Source organism: Fringilla coelebs (genome assembly GCF_963513975.1).
Source record: "Fringilla coelebs genome assembly, chromosome: Z".
Lineage (NCBI taxonomy): Eukaryota > Metazoa > Chordata > Aves > Passeriformes > Fringillidae > Fringilla > Fringilla coelebs.
In genome coordinates this window covers 34,546,492-34,566,990 of record NC_140031.1, presented here as the reverse complement: position 1 = coordinate 34,566,990, position 20,499 = coordinate 34,546,492, and the positions used below count along the sequence as shown (strand labels likewise).

Below are 20,499 nucleotides of genomic sequence, written 5' to 3'. Positions count from 1 at the left end.
TAGTGTTTTGACAGGTTTGCCAGCAATTTACAAACTTCACACTCTAACAGAAACAATTATTGGCCAATTTATAATATACATGTTTAAATTATAATACACATAAATTATAATATGCATAATTAAATTATAATATACATTCTTAAATTACGGTATCCATATTTTTGCCATCCTTGAATTATTTTTTTTAGTTACTTTAAAGGATGGACTTTTTCAATCCTTTCAGTAGCCTTGTCCCTAACTTGTACAGTTAGATAGTTTCAGTTAGTTGATTTTTTGTTGTTGTTGTTTGGTTTTTTTTTTTTGTTGTTGTTGTTGTTTTTTGGGGGGTTTTTTTGTTATTTGGTTATGAACTGCCTTTATATGCATTATGTATGTCTGAGTAACACCTTTATTTTATTTAAATAACAAATTTAAGTTTTAGAAGTCTACCTAAAAGGGATTATTTGCAGGAAAAACAATGTCTAAATCCTGCTTAGTTTATTTGTGGGGTCATGTGCGCACTTAAGACCTGATTTGAGAGGATTTAATTTCTCATTTATTTTGCTACTCTGAAAAAAGGATTTCAGCTTACAGTAATGTAGAGAAAATTGAAGACCAATCTGCAGAGAAAGTAATTTAAGAGAACAGTGCATTGAGTGCTAGAATATTTATCAGTGATGCAAATATTCCATATACCTGTATTTTATATACTGGTGTTATGCTTTATGAGTCTGCATATAATTTTTCATATTTATGGGCTCCTTTAGCAAAGCCATATGACAAATACAGAAAAAGTATATAGTTACTTTTGAACTAAAAGAGGCAAAGGTATGTTCATCATAATGAGGACAGTTTTGGTTTTTTATGCAGGGATAAAAGCATCAAAGCGCCTGTGCAGTAGACAGTAATATCCTAAACAGCAGAAGCAGGATAGGAGAAGTTTTATTTTGTGCCCCTTTATGTAACAAAGACAGCTGTCATAGTGTACAGCATTTGCTACAAATTCAATCACTTTCATAACCTAAAATTCATCAACATTTTTATCCTGCTGGTTATTGTCATCCCTTAATATTTCTTGATCTTCATAGGGTTAATAACAGGTTAAATTATCTGGGACTCACCGTACTGTCACTGTGCACTATCGGCTTTACAGTTACAGTTAATAAATAATCTCAGGGCCATTTTCTGACCCTCTTCATGTGACTAATAGGAAGAAAAATTTATTTCAGTCTCTAAAAGACTGAAAAAACCCATAGTGCAGAAGGCTGAATTTTATTGTTTGCTTTGCAGCAGGAGAGTATTCAAGAGAAATTGAAATAAATAAGGGGCTTAGGTTTGAAACTAGATTTTGCTGCCTTAATGCCTTTTAATGGGCATTAAAAGAGGTGCCCAAGTAAGGAAAAAATCACAACAGACTTCCGTTTTCCTAGTTGCATTTGCAGTTTCCTGTAAATACATTTTTATAGTAATAAAATGGATGTCTCAAGAACATTTCTCCTAAGATTTAAGAAGGAACTTCTTCATATTTTCCTTGGATCTAATGATGATAATAATATTATTAATAATAGTAATATAAAAAATTAAGATAAGTGCTATTTAAGAGACAAATTCCAAGGGTTGTTCTGTTTTTATTTTATGGACTGTGAAAACAAATACTTGTCAGTTGCTAAGGGCATACTGAATTACCAGCCTTTGGTCATAGTGGTGATTGACAAAAAGTGGACTTTGGGCCAGCAGTTGACTTCAGCATACTGTAGCAGCTCTCAATTTATTTCAAAGCCATTGTTAAAGCATTCTGAATGATTTCATAACATTACTTTTCTGCTAAACCAACTTTTGTGTTTGCTGCAGAAATGATGGGTGGTTACTGATGACATTCTTGAATATGAATGGAAATGAACAAGAAGGTAACCTTGTAGGAAAGGTCTGTATCATTGTATTAGAAGCTCTTACATTCTGCCTTCTGGAGACTAAAAGTCTGTGGGCTTTTGAATTTGAAAAAAAAAAAATTACAAATATTTTCATGAGCTTGAAAGATGACCAGGTGGTATCCTGGATGCTGAGAATTTTAAACTTTCTGTGCTTAAAGACACAGACCCAGAAGAGAACACTGCAATTGACCTGAGGCTGTGGAGAAGACTAAAATCGATTGATAGCACTGGGATTATGGGTGTGTAGTTGGTTAGAAGTGTGTAATATCACAGGGTGGAAAACTTAGAGTTTGGGGTTTTAGAACATAGAAATAAATATGCAGTAAGATGGAGATTTTAGGGCGGAGGCAGGTTGTTCTTCTTTACCTTCTTCTTCATTCTTCTTCATGGGTTTGGGTGATGTTTTATAGTTGGGCAGAAAAGTCCATGTTGCGGGCTTTGAGAGATCAGTTATTGGGTTAAAAGGAAAAATAATCTAGGCACCCTTTCTTAACTGGATAGTTTGTAACAATAGATAGTTAGCTATTATGTGCCTTCTAATGAAAGGCTGCTGAACTCATGGTTGTGACTGTTTCACTGATAAGAAATAATGAACACCTGAGTCCAATCGTGAACGACTGTCTCAAGTGCCTTCAATCCCAACCTTGAGAAACTGATAATGATCCAGACGTTTCTTTTTGAAGTCACATTGCCAAGATACTTGTCTTGGGTGTTTTTGAATTTTGGTGGGTTTTGTCAGGATTTATTTGGAATGGCATGTCCTCCCTTGTACTGTACTATCTGCTGTTCTTTCAGACATAGTTGCTTGCTGTGGCAGTGAATAAGATGGGTGTCCAGCAATGAAGCAGAAACTATTTGTATGTGTGTTGGTTTGATCAAAGTTACATAATTACAGCTTTTGTTGGGCATTAATCATTCATGAATAGAAGCCTTTCAAGGAAAGAAAAATGTGACTCTTCTTATGACTCAAAGCCAAATCTTTTTACTAGTCAAAGTAGTACTTTCAAAATGGACTGTTGTTTGTTCCCACCAAATCCCGTTCTAAACTGTTATGCAAGTATAAGTACTGCTTGGTGTGCAGTCTTAATTATTTAAGAGCTACACATCTGTCTTTTCTAAAAATAAGCAGCCACTCTAGTATTTGCTGTTCCAAGAACTAGAACAAGATTAGTTGAACTACTTCTTATGTAATTTCGACTCCTGAAATGGTTCTGTTTAGGCCCTGAGGTGGTTCTGATCATGTAACTTCTGGTGTTCTTAGTTTCCTCTGTTAGGACTCTTGCTTGTTTAGTAGGTAGGAGGTAAAACCTAAAAACAGGGACCTAATGTGTTGTCTTCAAACTGGTGATCATGCAAAGGAAGATACTCCCTTTGTCATAGCATTCTTTCCCTGTCCAGTGTTTTTCTTTATTCACTCTTTCCATGTATCATTAAAAATTCATTTCTTGACTAGTTTCTGATTTTGACTCGCTTCTGCTGTTTTTTTAAATTCATGCAACGTGACTGTCAATTCAACACAGAAAATTTTCAGATATGGTCTCAATTTACACATATATGGTATCACAATTTCATGCTGTTTTCAAGCCGCCTCTGCCTCCAAGCTCTGGCCATTGAATTTAGTCATTGCACTTTATAAGGGTAGAGTTTTACAGAGAGATTTTGCTTTCCCCATTTCATTTTTCTCTAGACTCCCCACAGTCAATGGACCTCTCGCACTGACTGTTAGGCTGAAGGTAATCAATACATAAATTTGCATCTAGAATCAGCATTTAAGACATAGGCTTGCATTGTGATGCTTTGGCATGCATGTACAATCACCTGGAATTTGTGACTGTTTTTTTCCAGAATATACTGCATGCTTCACAATCCCGAAGCAATTTGAATATCCTGTTAGATTGCAACTGTTTTAAGAGGATCACAAAGGGTAGTTATAGGTTTTCTCAAGACAGGCAGGAAAGTAACCCAGAATTGTGCTCTGGGTTAAAAGTGAATCATGAACATATAGATATCAGCTACGGTGACTATGGAAGCCTTATCAAATGCCTCTGGGTCAAGATCAGAAGGGACATCCCCAAGGGGGGATCTTAAATTAGGCATCTGCTGCTGATTTCCAAACCAAGAAGAAAAGGGCAAAGAACCTCTTAATCAGGATCACTTAGCAACTTTTGGATAACAGATCATGGGTTTTTAGGGTGACTTCAGCTATCCAGACATTCTTGGTAGAGCAATACAGCAGGTCACAACATCCATCAAGTTCCTGGAATGCATACAGTACTGCTTCCTCATGCAAGTGTTAGATGTGCTCACCAGGAATGAGGCATGGCTGGACTAGCTGCTCACTAACCAAGGAAACCAGCTTTGTAATATCTCACTTAGTGATGGCTTTGGATCACAGTATTGTGGAATTGGGGTCTGGCTGCACACTCTGAAGGTTAATACTAAGGCAAAGGAAAGTGTTATGGAAAGAATCCTCCTAGGAGCCATCACAAGTCAGATGAAGCATATGATTAGAAAATGCCAGTGTGAGTTCACCAAGGCCAAATTGTGCCTGACAGACCTGATTGCCTTCCAGGGCAAAGTAACCTGCTTGGTTGATGGGGGCAAGCCATGGACATCTGCCTGTGTTTCTCCAAGGCTTTCTCTACGGTCTCCCACAGCTTCCTGGTGAAGTTGTGTAACAACTCTGCTGGACAGCTTCCTGTCCAGCTGTTGTGTAATAGCCCGGAAAAGTTGCCCGTGCAGTGGGTGGGGAACTGACCCACAGGCAGCACCCAGAGTGGAGGTAAATGGCTCCTTTTCCAGCTGGGAACTGGCACAAGTGAAGTCCCCCAGGGATTGGTGTTGGGCTCAGAGCTGTTTCGTGTCTTCATATGTGGCCATCCAGAGCACTTAAAATCACTCAGGGGCCAAGTAAGCACTTGGAAAGGGAGAGCCATGCTGGAGGAAAACCTGTTTGGGCTGGAAAAGTGGGCAAAGAAAAACCTTTTGAAGCTTAGCAAGGGCAGGTGGAAGGTCTTATACCTGGGAAAACAAATCCAGGAGGGCAGCACAGGCTGGGATCACAAGGCTGAGGAGCAGCTCTGTGGAAAGGGACCAGGGAGTCCCAGCGAGCAAAAAGCTCAAAATGAGTGAGGAGTGTGCTGCTGGAGGAAAGGAGCCCAGTGAGGTCTTGGGCTGCATCAACAGGAGCATCAGCAGCAGAGATGATCCCACTCTTGTGTTTGTCAGGTCACACCTGGAATACTGTTGTCCGTTTTGGTTTGAGCTATGCAAAAATGATATGGACAGGCTGGGGAGGCTGGAGAGAAGGGCCACAGAGGTGATCAAAGGGCTGAGAAGCCTGACACATTCAGAAAGGCTGAGGGAGTTTGCTTTGTTCAACCTTGAGAAATGGCAGTTGACGGGAAACTTATCACCATGTTACAGTATCTGAAGGGTGGTTACAAAGAAGATAGAGGCCCTAGTTTTACATGGAAAATATGAGGGCTAATGGGTCAGAGTTACTCCTGGGGATATTCTACTTGAACACAAGTGGAAATATTTCACAGTGAAAACAATCAGCCAGTGGAATAAACTCCCCAGAAATGGTATATTCCCATTTTTGAGATTTGGCTTGACAGGATGCTTGGCTGTCTTGTCTAGGTCATGCTTTTGTCAAGAAAGATTGAACATAGTGGGATAACGGTTGAACCTGTTGAGGTCCCTTCCAACCTGCTATTCCATGATTCTGTGCTGAGTTAGAACTCCATGTATAAATTATTTGGGTAATTTGAAAAGTTTCACTTTGTATATAGTGATTCTTTAAAATATTTTAATTAAAAATTTAATTAAAAATCACAGAGGTCTAGGATGTGAAGATGACGGGGTGTTGTTGTTATGAAAATGATCAAAGTGTTTAGCTATAATATTATTGATAAAGAACAGAAATCTGCTTTTAGCAAACTCATGCTTGAATTCTTACTTTTTACACAGACTGCATCCTCAGCTATTAAAGGCGCTATCCAGTTGGGAATAGGATACACAGTAGGAAATCTTACTTCAAAACCAGACAGAGATGTTCTTATGCAAGACTTCTATGTAGTGGAAAGTGTCTTTCTACCAAGGTAAGAACAAGCATATTGGATTTTTCTTCAATAAAATTTCATAATTAAACTCTTAAGTATTTTGAACCAGTTTTGTTTTCCAGTTCTAACAAAATCATTTTAGAGTAAGTATAATATATGAAACTTGAAAACTTTCTGGTCTTCGTGTTGTCATTGGAAAGGAAAGTAGAGAGAGAGTTGGAAAGGTCATACTTCATCTGATGATTTGAGGTTTAACATTTATAGAGAGGGAAAGTAATTTTGAGACTTTCAATTAAAGGAGTTGTCAATTTGAATTTGAAGTTATTTGTGGATATGACATTCACATTTGATTAGTTGCGTATTAGTTTCTGAAAATAGTACTTGATATTTTGTTAAGGGGTTTTAAAAATTTATGAAAATTCAAGTCCTGCCATTTAAAGTATAATATAAAAATTTGGACTACAATGTTGCCTTATATTTATACTATAAAATTATATCCAGGCCTCTAGTCTGTGACAACACTCAGCTCCTACAAGACATGCTGATTACAGGTTGTGCACCTTTACTGCTTGGCAGTGATACAAGTCAGCTTGTATCACTGCCAAGTCGATGGTATAGAAATTGTAACAATACAGTTATGCTGAAAGGGAAAATCAAGGTCATACTGATTTTTTGGTGTTCAGAAGATGAAGTGCAGTGCCATGTACCCTTTCCAAGTTAGATGTGCTAGCAAGTGATGAAAATGGTTTAGGAGAAATGTGTTTCAAAACCAGGATGACTTACTCTGTTGAGTGTTTTCTGGGTTTTCAGATGTGCTAAATACAGTAATTTCAGTAAAGATATGCTATCTATGTAATCTTTCCTGGATTTGGATTGATTTTTATCAGTTTTTCAAAGTTTTGTTCATGTGCAGTTTGAATGCTACTTCATAAGATGTTTCAAATTATTTATAATCCTTAGTCTTTACTGGTGTCACTAAACCAAGCTGAATTAACAACGTAGAAAATAATTGCATACACTTTAAATTTTGGTATTTTCTCATGTAAATTTCCTTGAAATGAGATATCCTTAGGGGAAAAAATTCTTATGCGAAATGTAGCTTTTGCATTAGTTCCTAGTAGTTGAGGGTATTCATATCCTTGTTTTGGTGTTAATGATAGGGTTCGTGTACAGGTTAGTACATGAGGATAGTAATATTTCTCTTGTAGATTAGGTAGATATAGAGAAGTTAACTATATGAATGTGTTTTCATACACTATAATCACAATATTTTGTTTAAAAAAATGCAACCTACAGGTGAGAAATTTACATATCATATGACAAAGCTTTTATTGGTTATAAAAATGTCTGCCTATGACAGTGATAGAGGCTTCTGTCGTACGTTTGCTATATAAACTTTGCTCATGAAAACTAAATGCAACCTACATGCTAAAACTGTTTTATTACATAGCATGGTTTGAGAAAGAAAATTTATTCTCGTTTTTTTTAAACGAGTTTTAAAGGAACAAATAAAATAAAATTATTTGTAGTCCATAGCATTGCATGTACCTTCTTTCCTGTGAGACTCGTATGCATGTACACACAGAAATGAGATTTCTTGTTTTGTATTGGTATTAAGGAAGAGCAGGGAGGCATCCCTTCTGGCTTGAAAAAAAAAAAACCAAAAGGCAGAAGGAAGAGACTGATTGCACTAATGTAAAATTGAATAGAAAAGCTTTATGGATAGTTTCTTATTAAAAAAAATATTTTGAGGAAAATTAGACAAGTGAAAGTAATGGCCAAAGCAGTGTAGTTTTGGGTTTGTTGGTTTTTTGTTTTGTGGTTTTTTTTAATGCATTGTTAGGTTGTAAGCAGTATACAGCATAATGAGATATCTTGACTGTAACAAAGAACCTCTCCATAAAGAACACTTGTTGACAACATTGTCTATGGAACTAAAAGTTGGCTATTTATAGCAATCTCTTCAAATGACTCTTGATTTCTTATGCTGATGCACAGAAATGTCAAATTTCAAGTCCTCGCTATATCTCAGTGTAACATCCACTTTTATTTATCTAAGTTATATTTAACCAGGAGCGTATTACTGTGCATGAATTGTTATACATTAGGATTGCACAAAATTAATGCAGGATTCTTTCTTGCTAGTTCAGAGTATTGGAATGTTGTTTCATGATGGCATTTTGTGGATTGGTCCTGAGTCATGTCAACAGGTAACTTCATTATCCATGTTTGAAGCAAAAAGCAAAGACTGCACATTCTTTACAGCTGGAACTGCACTCCCAAGGCACACCTCAGGTGCTCTTCACTTTTTCCAAGGGGGATACCTAGTTGTGATGGCAGCATTGTTAAAAGTAATTCCTGTAATGACTTTTTTTTGGTCTCATTTGGATTGGTCTGGGTTGAGAGCAATTAGTGGAAATTAATTACACCAGCAGGTGAAATAGGTTGACCTCTGCCTGGAGCTTGCTGAGATTGAGTAAACTTTTTGCAGAAGTTTGCAGCTGAAGGAGAACTAATGGTGCAGCAAGAGGGGTGCTGAAACAGGTGGTTACCCAGCAAGTAGCAGTATTTTTCCACTTGCTTTGGGTACAATTAATTCATCTGCAACTTCAAACAGCTGTCAGCTGAACTTCCCCTTCATTTTGGCAATTTTACAGCAACCTGCCTCTTTGCATGCTGTCCTGCTCTACCTTCCTCCCATGTTTTCTCTGCCTTACCTGTGTCTGGCAGTGACGTGAGAAGACTGTTTTTCAGTCATAGGGCACACGTGTTTCTTTGACAGCAACAGGGGCACTGTTAAGGTAACAGTGGTAAGATAGGCTTAAGCTAGGTAGAAATGCCATGCAATGCAACCTGTGCACCAGTGAGCACAGGCTGCAAAAGAGCGTTATATCTGCCCTTTTATAATTAGGGGAAAATAGTTAACACTTGTTTATGAATTTTATTGGTTGAAGAGGATAATCTCTGCACACCTCTCAAGACCCTGAAATAACTCTCAATCTGTATCTCTGCTTCAGTAGTCATACTGAAGCATTCAGGATTCATTAAGAAGGGAGGAAAATGTCCAGGGAAAAAAGTGGTTAGGTCAGATCTGAACATAATTGCTCTACATATTTTGGGAGCTACTGATGTAAATCAGAAGTAACTCCCTGGATTGCAGGTTATTCCTGGTCCAGAGTTACTCTGTAACTGTGTTCAGTTGGTCAGAGTTTAGCCCAGTTAATTTATGTATTTATTTCTGGAAGTGACTTTGTGTGAAGTGCAGGTGTCTGTACAGTGGGTGGATTTGAATTGCAAAGGTGCTTGCCTTCATTTGCACATCATAGTGGAGGGCTTTTCATTCCTTTCTCTTCAAGCTCCCCAGGAGTTTGTATAACGTTGTTTTTTGGAAAACAAGGTATTACTGGAATCTGCTATAACAGTGCTCATTGAGAACCACCATCCAGATAGAGTTAAAATAGTACTATGCAAATTTGCTCCTAGGATGAAGAAACAAAATGCACCCTGCACTGACCTACTTTATTCTGAAGACAGTGCCTGAATAGAGTGAAGCCGCAAGAGAAACCACTCCAAGTAACCTCTTTTCTGGCTTTTCAACTCTGCTTTGGAAATCTAACAACAGAGGTGCTTACCTGGTGTTGGTAGTGCTGCAACAGTGGCTGGAGGGCTCGGTGGGAAGGTTGTTCGTCCTGCATATGTTCTCTATGCTCTGTCCTGTGACTAGCTGTGTCAGGCATATATGTGCCCATCTTCTTGGCTGGAAGCAGTTCCCGGTAGCACAATTTGCTCCCAGTTAGTCATTTGTACAATGTGGCTTCAGCAATATTTTGTCAGCCCGTTGAGTTGGCGGTGGCACTGGCTCCAAGTGAGATGGCCTTGGTTATTAGCATGGCTCGTTGCTCATCTGTAAGCCTAGCTCTGGTAGGCAGGGGTGGCTCCAACTGTTCGCTGGGCCATGGGGCTGTGCAGCTGCTTTTGAGTTGGCGGTGTAGGCAGATTATTAAGCTCTTCCAGTAGATGCAGAAGGAGGTGCATTTTCTGTGGTGACCTGAGAAGCCAAACAGAAACTGTTCCATTATATCAGCTAATTTTGGCTATGAATCTTTAGAAATGCAGAACGTTTCAAGCCAGACAGTATGTCTCAGCCTGCATTTTTTGTGTTAGATGGAGGCTGCTTCTAAGCACAGCTGTTGAGTTTGACCTTTCTTGTAGCAAGTAGTTAGTTAATCTTATGTACTTCCCTTGCTAATAAGCTTTTATTGCATGGTCTAGACCCTACATGTTGAGAACAGTTGCTATGGTTTCTAATTGAGCTGGGAAGCGTGTTCGGTGCCTGATGACCTGTATGCACTCTGCAGCTACAGTCTGTATACTGAAGTGGTTCATTTATAAGTTGCTTTCTCGTGATGCTAATGAAAGATTATTCAATAGTATTGTGATAGCATTTGAATTACAGCCCAAATAAGTAGTCAAAATACTAAGGTAAAAACTTTACTTGGCCAGTCTGGGTTCTACCTTGCATCTAAAACTGAAGTGTCCTGCTTTCTAGTATGTTTTTGAGGACTGATTGAGAAAACTGATACTTACCCTTGGAAATATCTTTGTATCAAACCTGTATCATAGGTTAGCTGATGGACTAAGTAGTGTATTTGTAGTGTAGAATGCTCTACAGGTTTAGAGTGACTAGTATTTAAGTATTCACACTAATGATGTTGTCTAACTTACACCATGATACGTGTTTCCTGTGGGCAGTTTTACAAGGAAGATATAGTGACGTGAATATTTTGATAAAGTGCTGGTCCTCTTCCTTGGTACCTTGGGTGCAGACATGCACAGAATTACTCAAGTTCTGACAAGGTTTTTATGGTTTGTGAGTTGAGTGATAGCACAGAGAGGAGGATGCAAAACAAGTATTAGAAATGGCGATACTTTGGCGACAAAACAAAGTCTGGTATGAATTACTGGACTCAGCTACTTCTGTTACCAGCAAATTATTGGTAAACCTGATAACCTGGATAGTATGCAGACTGCTTAAACTACTTTTCAAGTACTCTGAGATCCTGTATTTTAATAGCATTTCCAGTTGGTTATAAAATAGTGTCATCTTCATCATTGTAAGTAAATGCTTCTGTATTCAGCTGTTATGTAGATATGATTGACTTGACCTGTTTTTAAGTTACTTACTATTCCTAATTGTATTTCAAAGCTGACTTGCAGGGAACCACTCAGGACAGCATTTGGTAACTGGAAGTTTAGGAAAATGGAAGTGAGAAAAAGCGATGTTACCATTGAGCTTTAACCCACAGTATGAAGAAAACACAGACGTACCTATTTGTACAGATAAACATGGTACCTTCCACCATGTGGGAAATTATGCTTTCCTGAAATTGTGTACAGGAAAGGAACATACCAAAGCACTATCTGACCTGCAGCATGTGTTTGTTTGATACAGTTTTTAGAGCTGAAACACGTTGTGATGAATTTTTAAAAAGCAGCTGTATTCAAGGGCAATGAAACTGATATTGGATAATCTTAGTTTTTAATGTTGAGGGCATTTTATTTTGATTTTGCAATCTAAGAAAGCGTTGCTTTCACTGAAAGAACTGATGTGTTCCTCCTCTTCAGTTTTTTTACAATACACCCAGCAAAGTTATACACGGGGTCACAACTACAGACTAATTCTTTTGATAACAGCTCCATCAGAGCCTTTGAACAATCCTCAGTGAGGTAGGCTTGCTACCAATTTATGCAGCTGGCTTTCTCTGCCCCTTAAGATAGGTGTGGTATCTCCTGAGTGCATCCTACCAGGGTGAGGCCATAGATAAGAAAAGCTGCCAAGAAATGTATCTGGGTGTCTTGTTTAGCAAATTTTTACAGCCATGGGGTTAGCCATTAAAAATGTAATTAGTTTTACTTCACTTTTAGTTTGATATTGCACCACCTAGGCTTTAAATCCACTCTCAGCATTTACAAAGGGGCAGGCTTAGATGCACATACTGTCATTTCTAGGTGTACTTGATTTAAAAAAAATAAAAATTACAATATAAATATTAAACCAAACTTGCATTTTAAGCTTAGTCTCTCTTCTTTAGTCTGCCTATGAATCTTTTTCTTTTGTGGGGTATAGCATCTAAGGTTATTAAAATACTTCATAAATTACAATTGTTCCCTAATCGTTCCAAAGCCCGTATTTTTTTGTCATAGCTCATATAGAAAGACTTTAATTGCTCAAGATTGCCAGAGACAGAGCTAATTTTAAAGTCTTTATCTTTGTTTTTCTGGTAGGCCTGTGCTTAAACTAGCTAAAAGGGAAGTTACATGGTTACCCCCTTTTTTATTGTGTACAAACCATTTTACAAATTTAACTTTTTGTTAATGCATCATGGGCATTTTTTGGATAAATTTCAAAGATGCAATTGTCCCCTTTCATCCCTTCATTGAAATTCTCTACACTAATTAAAAATCGTTATATGTAGTGCTTTGCACATACACTTTAATCCCATGAGAATGAAACTGTAAAATGCATCAAGAAAATGTGAAGAGAAACCACAGAATACATTCTTTCAATAGCTAACAGAGTGGAATGTGAATAATTCTAAATAGGGTAGGGATGTACTTAGATCAAGCATTCTGTACAGTGGAGTTTGTCTTTTTCCAGAAAGAGCAAGGCCATACTCAATTCATACTTGTCATATGAGCTTCAAATTGATAACGAATTTGAAAGGTTTCCATTACTGTAAGAAATTACTGGAAGTGAGGGTGCTTTTGCTGTTAGAAGTACCATCAGGAAAACCTTAAAAGTATTTTCCAGAGTACTAACAAGAAATCTTAAATTTGTGTCAAGCTTGCTTCATGAATTACAGAAGAGCTTACTGTTGGGATCAGTAAACTATTCTGTTAGGTAGTGAAGCTGAAACTAATTAATATGATTAACAGAAACAGAGTATGGTAAAATACTCTGTAGACCTTAAACAGAAGGTGTTTTTAAAGATGATTTTATAAAGAATAAGGAAAGCTGTCTGTATAGCAAAATTGACTGTTATATCTGTAATAAAGTACCTGTTGTGTTCTAAATACATGGAATTGCCCTCTATGTGGAAGCTGTTCCAAAATAATTGCTCTGTTTAGCAATAAATCTCCACTTGCTATGTGTTACTGTGCACCTGCTGACCCAGCGTTGGCCATTTTACTCCATATACACATATGAAATGCTTCAGAACTGTCCTGTTGTCATGGCAAACCTCCTACCTTCATTGCACCTTAGTGAAGTGACAGTACATGTTATGGTTATAGTAAGGACATGTAATCCATTTGCTTTCACAGGAGAAGCTTTTGAATTACAGCTGCAGGAAACAGATTTATAAAAGTGTTTAGTACCAAAATGTAAAACTTCATTAAAAAGTTTAGATGCTTTATATTCCCTGACAATTATGTGATACCTTAGTAGAGAATGCTCTGTTCTATTAATTTCTGCATCTTATGACAATTAAATGCATTTACAAGTATGACCCCAGGTTTCCAGTGTAACTATATGACCACTGGGGCATTCCTCATATTGTACAAAAATTCAGTGAGTCACAACCAGCTATGTGAAACTTAATGTCAGACAAATCTAGCAGTGTTCTGAGCAGTAGAAAGGCCTTATGAAAGAGCATTAGTCTATCTTAACTGCAAAGAAACACTACTATCTTTAGCTTGTTTCCTACTGATTTCCATTTTTAACTCTATAATGGAACAATAAAGCATATGTGGACTTGATTTTGATATCTTGGAGTCATACTGCAGTAAATATAGAGTGATCAGAGGAATTTTTTAGGACTAGGCAGCCTTCACTATTACCTATAGGATTTAGCACGCCAAGAAGCAGCAGTACTCTAATGTATTCATATGTATGTCATCCACAAGCATCTTGTTATGGGTGAATTCCAGAAAGAAATTGATTTTATTTTTTTTTTCCCCCTCCTCTCCTGTTCAGGAGTCTGAAGTGTTGCACCTTTCTGGAGACTGAGAAAGCTTGTTCACCTGCTGTCACTGAAACAGTTCAGTTGTGTGGGGTTTGGCAGCACAGGGGCAGTTAGGTGGGTTGAGTAGGCTTCTGTCATCAAACTGTTGTTAATGAAAAGTGGCAAGTTCATATGACAAATATGAAAGCGCTTAAATTCTTTCATTATATTTAATTTTTATTCATTATCTTTTTCAGGAATGTTGCTTAACATTTATTGCTTTTCATATCTGTGTGAATTTGTAGCCTTTTTTTCTTTTTGGTGTCCTTTGGATATTCTTTTTTGCCAAACATAATGGTACATTCTGCATTACTGAATAATTTAGTTACAGTAAATGAGTAAAGAAGTGCTGGAAAAGCTGATTTCAGCAACTATGTCAAGTCTTGGATTTTGTATTTCTCTATTTATCAAACCATTCAGACACTGACCAAACTGATAAGAACAGTAAAACAGAGCAGCATTTTACTGTTATCAAGGAAAGTGGAACACAACAGCACAATATTGGAGAAATAAATAAAGACAAACAGAAGTCATGCAAAACACAAGCAGGATGCCAGCTCAGCTCTACAAGGCTGGCAAAGTAGAAGTTGTGCAAAACAATGATATTGCAGTTACTCAGAAGCAGAGGTCAAGGAACAACCACACAGAAAGGACACTGGACATTAAATACAGATCCCAAAGAATCAGATGAAGACTTCTGGTAAGGGGTGTAATTATGTCAAAAAAGTCAAGTAAGTGGGGATAGCTAATGATAATATAATCAGTGTGTATTGTAAAAACTCTGTTCCCATGACTCTCAGGGCCCTTGATTAGAGGAAAGATCCCCAGAGTGGCCAGCATGCCGTAATAAAGACCTGATTTCTAATATTCTAATAAAAATATGTTAGAAAGTTTCTATCTGGCTGATTTCAGTACCGAAACTTTGTCTTAAAGGTGTTCTTGTTTATTTTGAAATCACAGTGTAGAACTTTCTTCTTCTGCTTAAAAAACCTCTCTCATTTTCTATCATAAATGAATCCATGGGCCTAGGGGTTTTTTTTTGAAATCTAGCAGCATTTTCTGCTGACCTTTATCTTATATCTAGTATTCATCTCAAGAGTTTTGTAACTCAGGCTAAAAATACCATGAGGTAATAAATATAAAACAAGGAAAAGGGCTAAGGAGTACAGGTAAGAAACAGGAGGAGCAGGAAGCCATAAAGCAGCAGAAAAGCCATGACACAGTCACTACTACAGGAACATGGTGGGATGAGCAGAGTGCTGCACTGGATGGCTCACAAGCTCTTCAGAAGGGACAGGCAAGGAAGGAGAGGTGGTGGGGGACTCTGTACATTAGGAAGTGTTCTGACTGTACAGCGCTCAAGGCTGGCGATGAGAAGGCTGAGTGCCTATGGGTGACAATCGGGGGAAGGCCAAAAAGGCAGATATCCTGGTGGGAGTCTGTTATAGACCACCCAGCCAGGATGAGGAGGTGGATGAACTGTTCTATGATGTGATGATGATGTTTCATGATTGCCAGTCCTTGTTCTTGTGGGTGATTTTAACCTGCCAGATGTCTGCTGGAAATTCGATACCGGAGGGGAGGCAGTCTAGGAGATTCCTGGAGTGTGTGAAGATAACTTCCCAATACAGCTGGGAAGTGAGCCTACCAGGGGAGCTACCCTGCTGGATCTGCTGCTTACAAACAGAGAAGGGCTGGTGGGAGATGCTGTGGTTGGAGCCAACTTGAGCACAGCAACCATGACACAAGAGTTTTCAGTACTCGGTGGAGTCAGTCTCTACCATGGACTTCTGGAATGCAGACTTTGTCCTGTTCATGTTTAAACATGATCTTTATGCAAATGCATACAGGTGGTGAAAATAGTTATTTCCTTTAAGGTGAGAAAAAGGAATTTGCTGGCAATGTCTCTCATGGACATTTCTATTAGTGGTTAATGATGATAGAGAGGTTTATCTGCATTTATGCTCTTTTTTCAGCAGGGAAACAGTCAAGTTAGGCAGCTTAGTGATGAAAATAGCTGCTAATAATTACTCAGTAATTTGGTTTGGTTTGTTTTTGTTTTCAGTGAAGGGAGCAATCTTACCCCTGCTCATCATTACCCTGACTTCAGATTTAAGACATATGCACCTCTTGCCTTCCGCTATTTCAGAGAACTTTTTGGTATCAAGCCTGATGACTATTTGGTAAGAGCCTGCAGTTTTCCTTTGAGTTACAAATTATTATAAAGCATGCTGGTTTTATTGTGGCAGAAAGGGATTCTTAAAGGATGTCCAAATCAGTAAGAAATTTTGTGTGTGGAGGGGTATATAACTACTGAATATTTTTAGTAGTGACAAAAATTTTAATTCTTTATCTTTGAGACAATTCGTATAAAAAACCTGCTTTGTTGATTGACTAGAGCACCATCCATGTCATTCAGATAACTTTTCTAGAGAAGTTATGATCAGTAGTTTGTGACTTTTATCAATTCAGTTCTAATTAAGTACTTTTGTGTAATTTGAGTTACTTACGCATGTCATTACAAAGTGAAGTCTGCAAATGTTCCTGTCTAGCTTTGCACTACATGGATGACAGACTAAAAATGAGGAATTTTAGAATGCCTCCTTTGTTCTCTATTTTATAAATTGAAGACTTACTCTTTCACAGTGTTCAGTTTACACTAGGAAAAAAGTTACACATTTGCTGACATTGTAAAAGCAGGCTTTACTTGGTAGAACCACTTTGTATATTGCTAGAACAAGTATTCGCTATTTTATTCTCCTGTGGTTCTGCTTTTGGAAGGGTAAAGTGAATGCTGAATTGGATTGTCTTCTAGCTGTTTGCCCATCTTGTAGATGTTTGCTCCATGTTCGGTTTGTTTCATGGTGGATCATCCAAGAAATCAGAGTTCTGGTACAAATTAGCAACTTTATATGCCATTTTTTGAATGAGCTTTAAAATGCGGAATGAGCTTTTGTTCTATTATTGATAATGGCTTCTTTAAGACCAAAAGGCTTTGAAAGGGCTTGGGTGAATAAAAAAGAAAAATCGATTAAATGGTTCTGAAATATTAATATACTACTAAATAAATTGTTTCTGTTGTGTTCAAGTTTTTTATGCTGTAATGGGGTTTTCTTCCTAGATGAACAATAAGTCTGAAAGCAAAACTTGGCTTGTTTTACTTTTTTTTAGGTTGAATGTGGGTGTCTTATTTTAATTCTTTAGTGCTACATATGGATTTTATCTTAGTAGTCCTCAAGACCATAGTTACATATAAAAAAAAATCATTATTTTGAATTATAAATTGTAGTATAAAGGAAATAAAGCTGTTTGGGAATTTTATAAATCAGAGAGCCATAGAATGGTTTTGATTGGAAGGGGCTCAAACATGATTTATTTCCAACTTCACTGCCATGGGCAGGGACATCTTGCCCTACACTGAGTTGCTCAAAGCACTGTCCAGTACCATCCAGTCTGGTATTGAATTCTAGTTGCATCCACAACTTCTCTAGACCACACACTCCAGCACCTCACCATCCTTAGAGGGAAGAATTTCTTCCTTCCATTGACCACAACTCTTAGAGTATGACCAATTCCTTATCCTCTGAGTTATCCATCCATCAAATCTATGCCTCTCCAGCTTAGAGACAAGGACATCATGGGTTACAGTTGTATCATTATTTAATGTGCTATTTATCTTATCTCTTTTTATGGTCTTGGTAAAAGCTGAAGTATGTGGGCTGTGTTGCCAGCTGCTAAAAGGACTGTGCTTCCTAAAGCAAAGTTATTATCACCTGCAACTTCTTTTCCATCTAAGGAAGCTTTTGCAGTAGCAGAAGTTAAAGTTTATACAAACACTGCATGCTGAGAATAAGATTTGTGACAGTCATTTTAAGTACAAAAAGACTATTCCCTGAGGGAAGTTACTAGTAAAGACAATTTGTTGCAGATTCTTTTTTCACTTGGCACAGGAAAACACACAAGTGGTATGTAAGTAGTAAATTATTGTCTAGTGTGGCTGAAGGGCATGTGAAGTAATATAAGAAGAGTAGAAATTACAGCAAGTGTATGTAAGTTTACACTGTTAATTTGAAGTGATGAAGCTCAAGAATTAAAGCTTCACCTTTTCCAAAGAGGATGAACAGCAACACACTGTAGGAGTCAGGATAACAAGCGCAAATACATTTGAAAAGCTGGTAGTATTAAATTGTCACTGTAAACCTCATGGAATACTGTCATTTTGCAGGGAAACTTCTTGGTTATAAATACTCACTTGGCTCTTGGCGATTTTCTTATCTTTTGGTTTTGATTTGCCTTCCAGAAGTGTCCAGTCAAAACTAGCTGGGCCCCTTGTATTAGCAGCATTTGGTGGGTTGATTTTTTTTTTACAGAAATGCATACCACTGGAAAACAACAATGCAGAGTGTAGGTCAATGTCTTGTGCTTATGTTATACTGTTCTATCAAGCTTTAATGTTTAGGATAATTTTATTCAAATGTTTATCACGGTGACAGTTGCTCATTAAGATTTAAATATTTTGGAAAGAAAAATGCGATTGCAGTACAAAAATGCAGTACAACTGCTGAGTTGGTCTAAAGGTTTGTAGTGTTACAGATTGGTATGACTATTCTGTCTGTAGAAAATTTCAACTATGGGATTTACATGAAAGGTATTTTGTATTAATTGGAATTGAGTATAAGCAAGGAGAAGAAATACTTATATATCATACAAAATTCTCTTAAAAATTATAAGCCTTAGCTGGAGCTAGGATAAGAGGATGCATGTTTCCTATGAGCCCTTTAGTTCAAGGGCTCACAAAAGAACGTATTTATTAGATTTTCTGGTATCACTTCTTTCAAGTTTAATATAGATAGATTTTTCTATGGTTTTGAGCTGAATGTCAACTCTCCATTTAATTTGAATGACGTTTGGAGTAGTGGACACTTAATAAATGTACATTAGTCTCTGTATGAGTATGGTTCTACTAGTAAGGCATAGTCTTTGGTGTCTTTTTCCTCCTTAATGAGATTGTAATTCTTAATGTGTCCTGTGGAAAAGGAAGCCTGGCTAAATATGCAATATAATGGTCCTTCAAATTCCAGTTTTTCTCGCTTACTGGCATTGGGGTTTTTTTCTGTTTCAGGTGGTTTTCAATCATAAAACTAGTAAAAGATTTAAAAAATTAGTAACTATACTAAAATTAGTTGCTATAGTTATACCAAGTTCAGTCTAATAGTTTCAATCTGAGTTGCACAGAATATTTTTCTCCCAGTTTATTTTTTTACCATCTTGTACCTGTTTCTTTCAAAAAATGGATGTGAAAAGCAAACAGTTCCAGTGAAAATGTCTTCTCAAAGCTTTTGACAGAATTTGCTGTGCTGACAGCATGGAGATCAACTCCTTCCACATCAACCACTGGTCTCACTCCAAAGGAACCTTTTGCTTTGGAACGTGAAGAGGGATATATGCTCAGCTGCCAGCTCTCCTCCATGGATGTAGTTGTGCAGCATGGCCCGGGGAGTAGCCTGACAAACTTCAGGCAGCAGCAGTAGTGTTGCTACGTGATTCTCTTGTAACTACTTGAACCTGCAGTTCTTCATATTAAACTTGTGTCTGGGTAATGCACGCATTGGCAGTGAAAAGCAATTTTTGTCTCTTCCAGTACTCAATCTGCAGTGAACCTTTAATTGAATTATCCAACCCAGGTGCCAGTGGGTCTTTATTTTTTGTAACTAGTGGTGACGAATTCATCATCAAAACAGTTCAACACAAAGAGGCTGAGTTTCTTCAGAAGCTCTTGCCAGGTTATTATATGGTAAGTAATTGAAGACTTTATTTTACTTCTATTTCTCCTGTTTCATGTCACTTCTGAAGATTCAGTTTCATTTGTCTTGAAATATTCCACTGAGTTAATCTGTATTTTTTGTAATATTTTTTACATTTTTACCTGCCTTTGTAATTCATGCCCTACACACCCAACAGAAAGAATAGATATAAACCAAGAATATATTTAAGATAAGAATTGGTGCTCTTTTAGCATTCAAGATGAAGCTGAATGTCATAATCTAATTTGATACCAAACTTTGCTTCTAATAAGCTAGCAACAAAATAAGGTTTCTAAATTTCTAATTCAATTTTCTTTCTCCATTTTGTGTTTGTCTACCCTCTGCATTTCACTCAGAGTGGACAAAGAAACTAGACCGGTCAGTTTCCCTTTTGTTTCCAACTACTTCTGATTTCCATTTTTAATGTATTAAAGCAATGATGTAAAAGATATTTTTATCCATGTAATTTATTCAAAACTTAATTTTTAAATAGAGCTTTTTGAGGGCTAATTCTAAGTCCATTGTATTGGGTTTTGTGTATCATCTAAAGGGAAAACCATTGATTAAAAAGTAAGTAGAATTAATTTTTTTTTTTGGTAACAAGAGCCACCCATACATATGAACAGGCATTCTTCTGGGTGGTATGTGGGACTTTGTATTATTAGACCTGACTGACTTTCTTTTCCTGCTTTGTTTCCTGACGTAAATACTTGAAAAA

The 20,499-nt window shown here is 37.3% G+C and overlaps 1 protein-coding gene across 2 annotated transcripts in view; it reads left to right on the top strand.

The window, feature by feature from the left end:
- PIP5K1B (phosphatidylinositol-4-phosphate 5-kinase type 1 beta) overlaps positions 1-20,499 on the top strand; it is a 97,018-nt gene that overhangs the window by 42,084 nt on the left and 34,435 nt on the right. For both annotated transcript variants that reach the window (XM_084224557.1, XM_084224556.1), the window contains exons 6-8: positions 5,883-6,013; positions 16,043-16,160; positions 19,619-19,771. In XM_084224557.1, the coding sequence (XP_084080683.1) occupies positions 5,883-6,013; positions 16,043-16,160; positions 19,619-19,771 (402 nt within the window). The remainder of the gene's footprint in view (positions 1-5,882; positions 6,014-16,042; positions 16,161-19,618; positions 19,772-20,499) is intronic.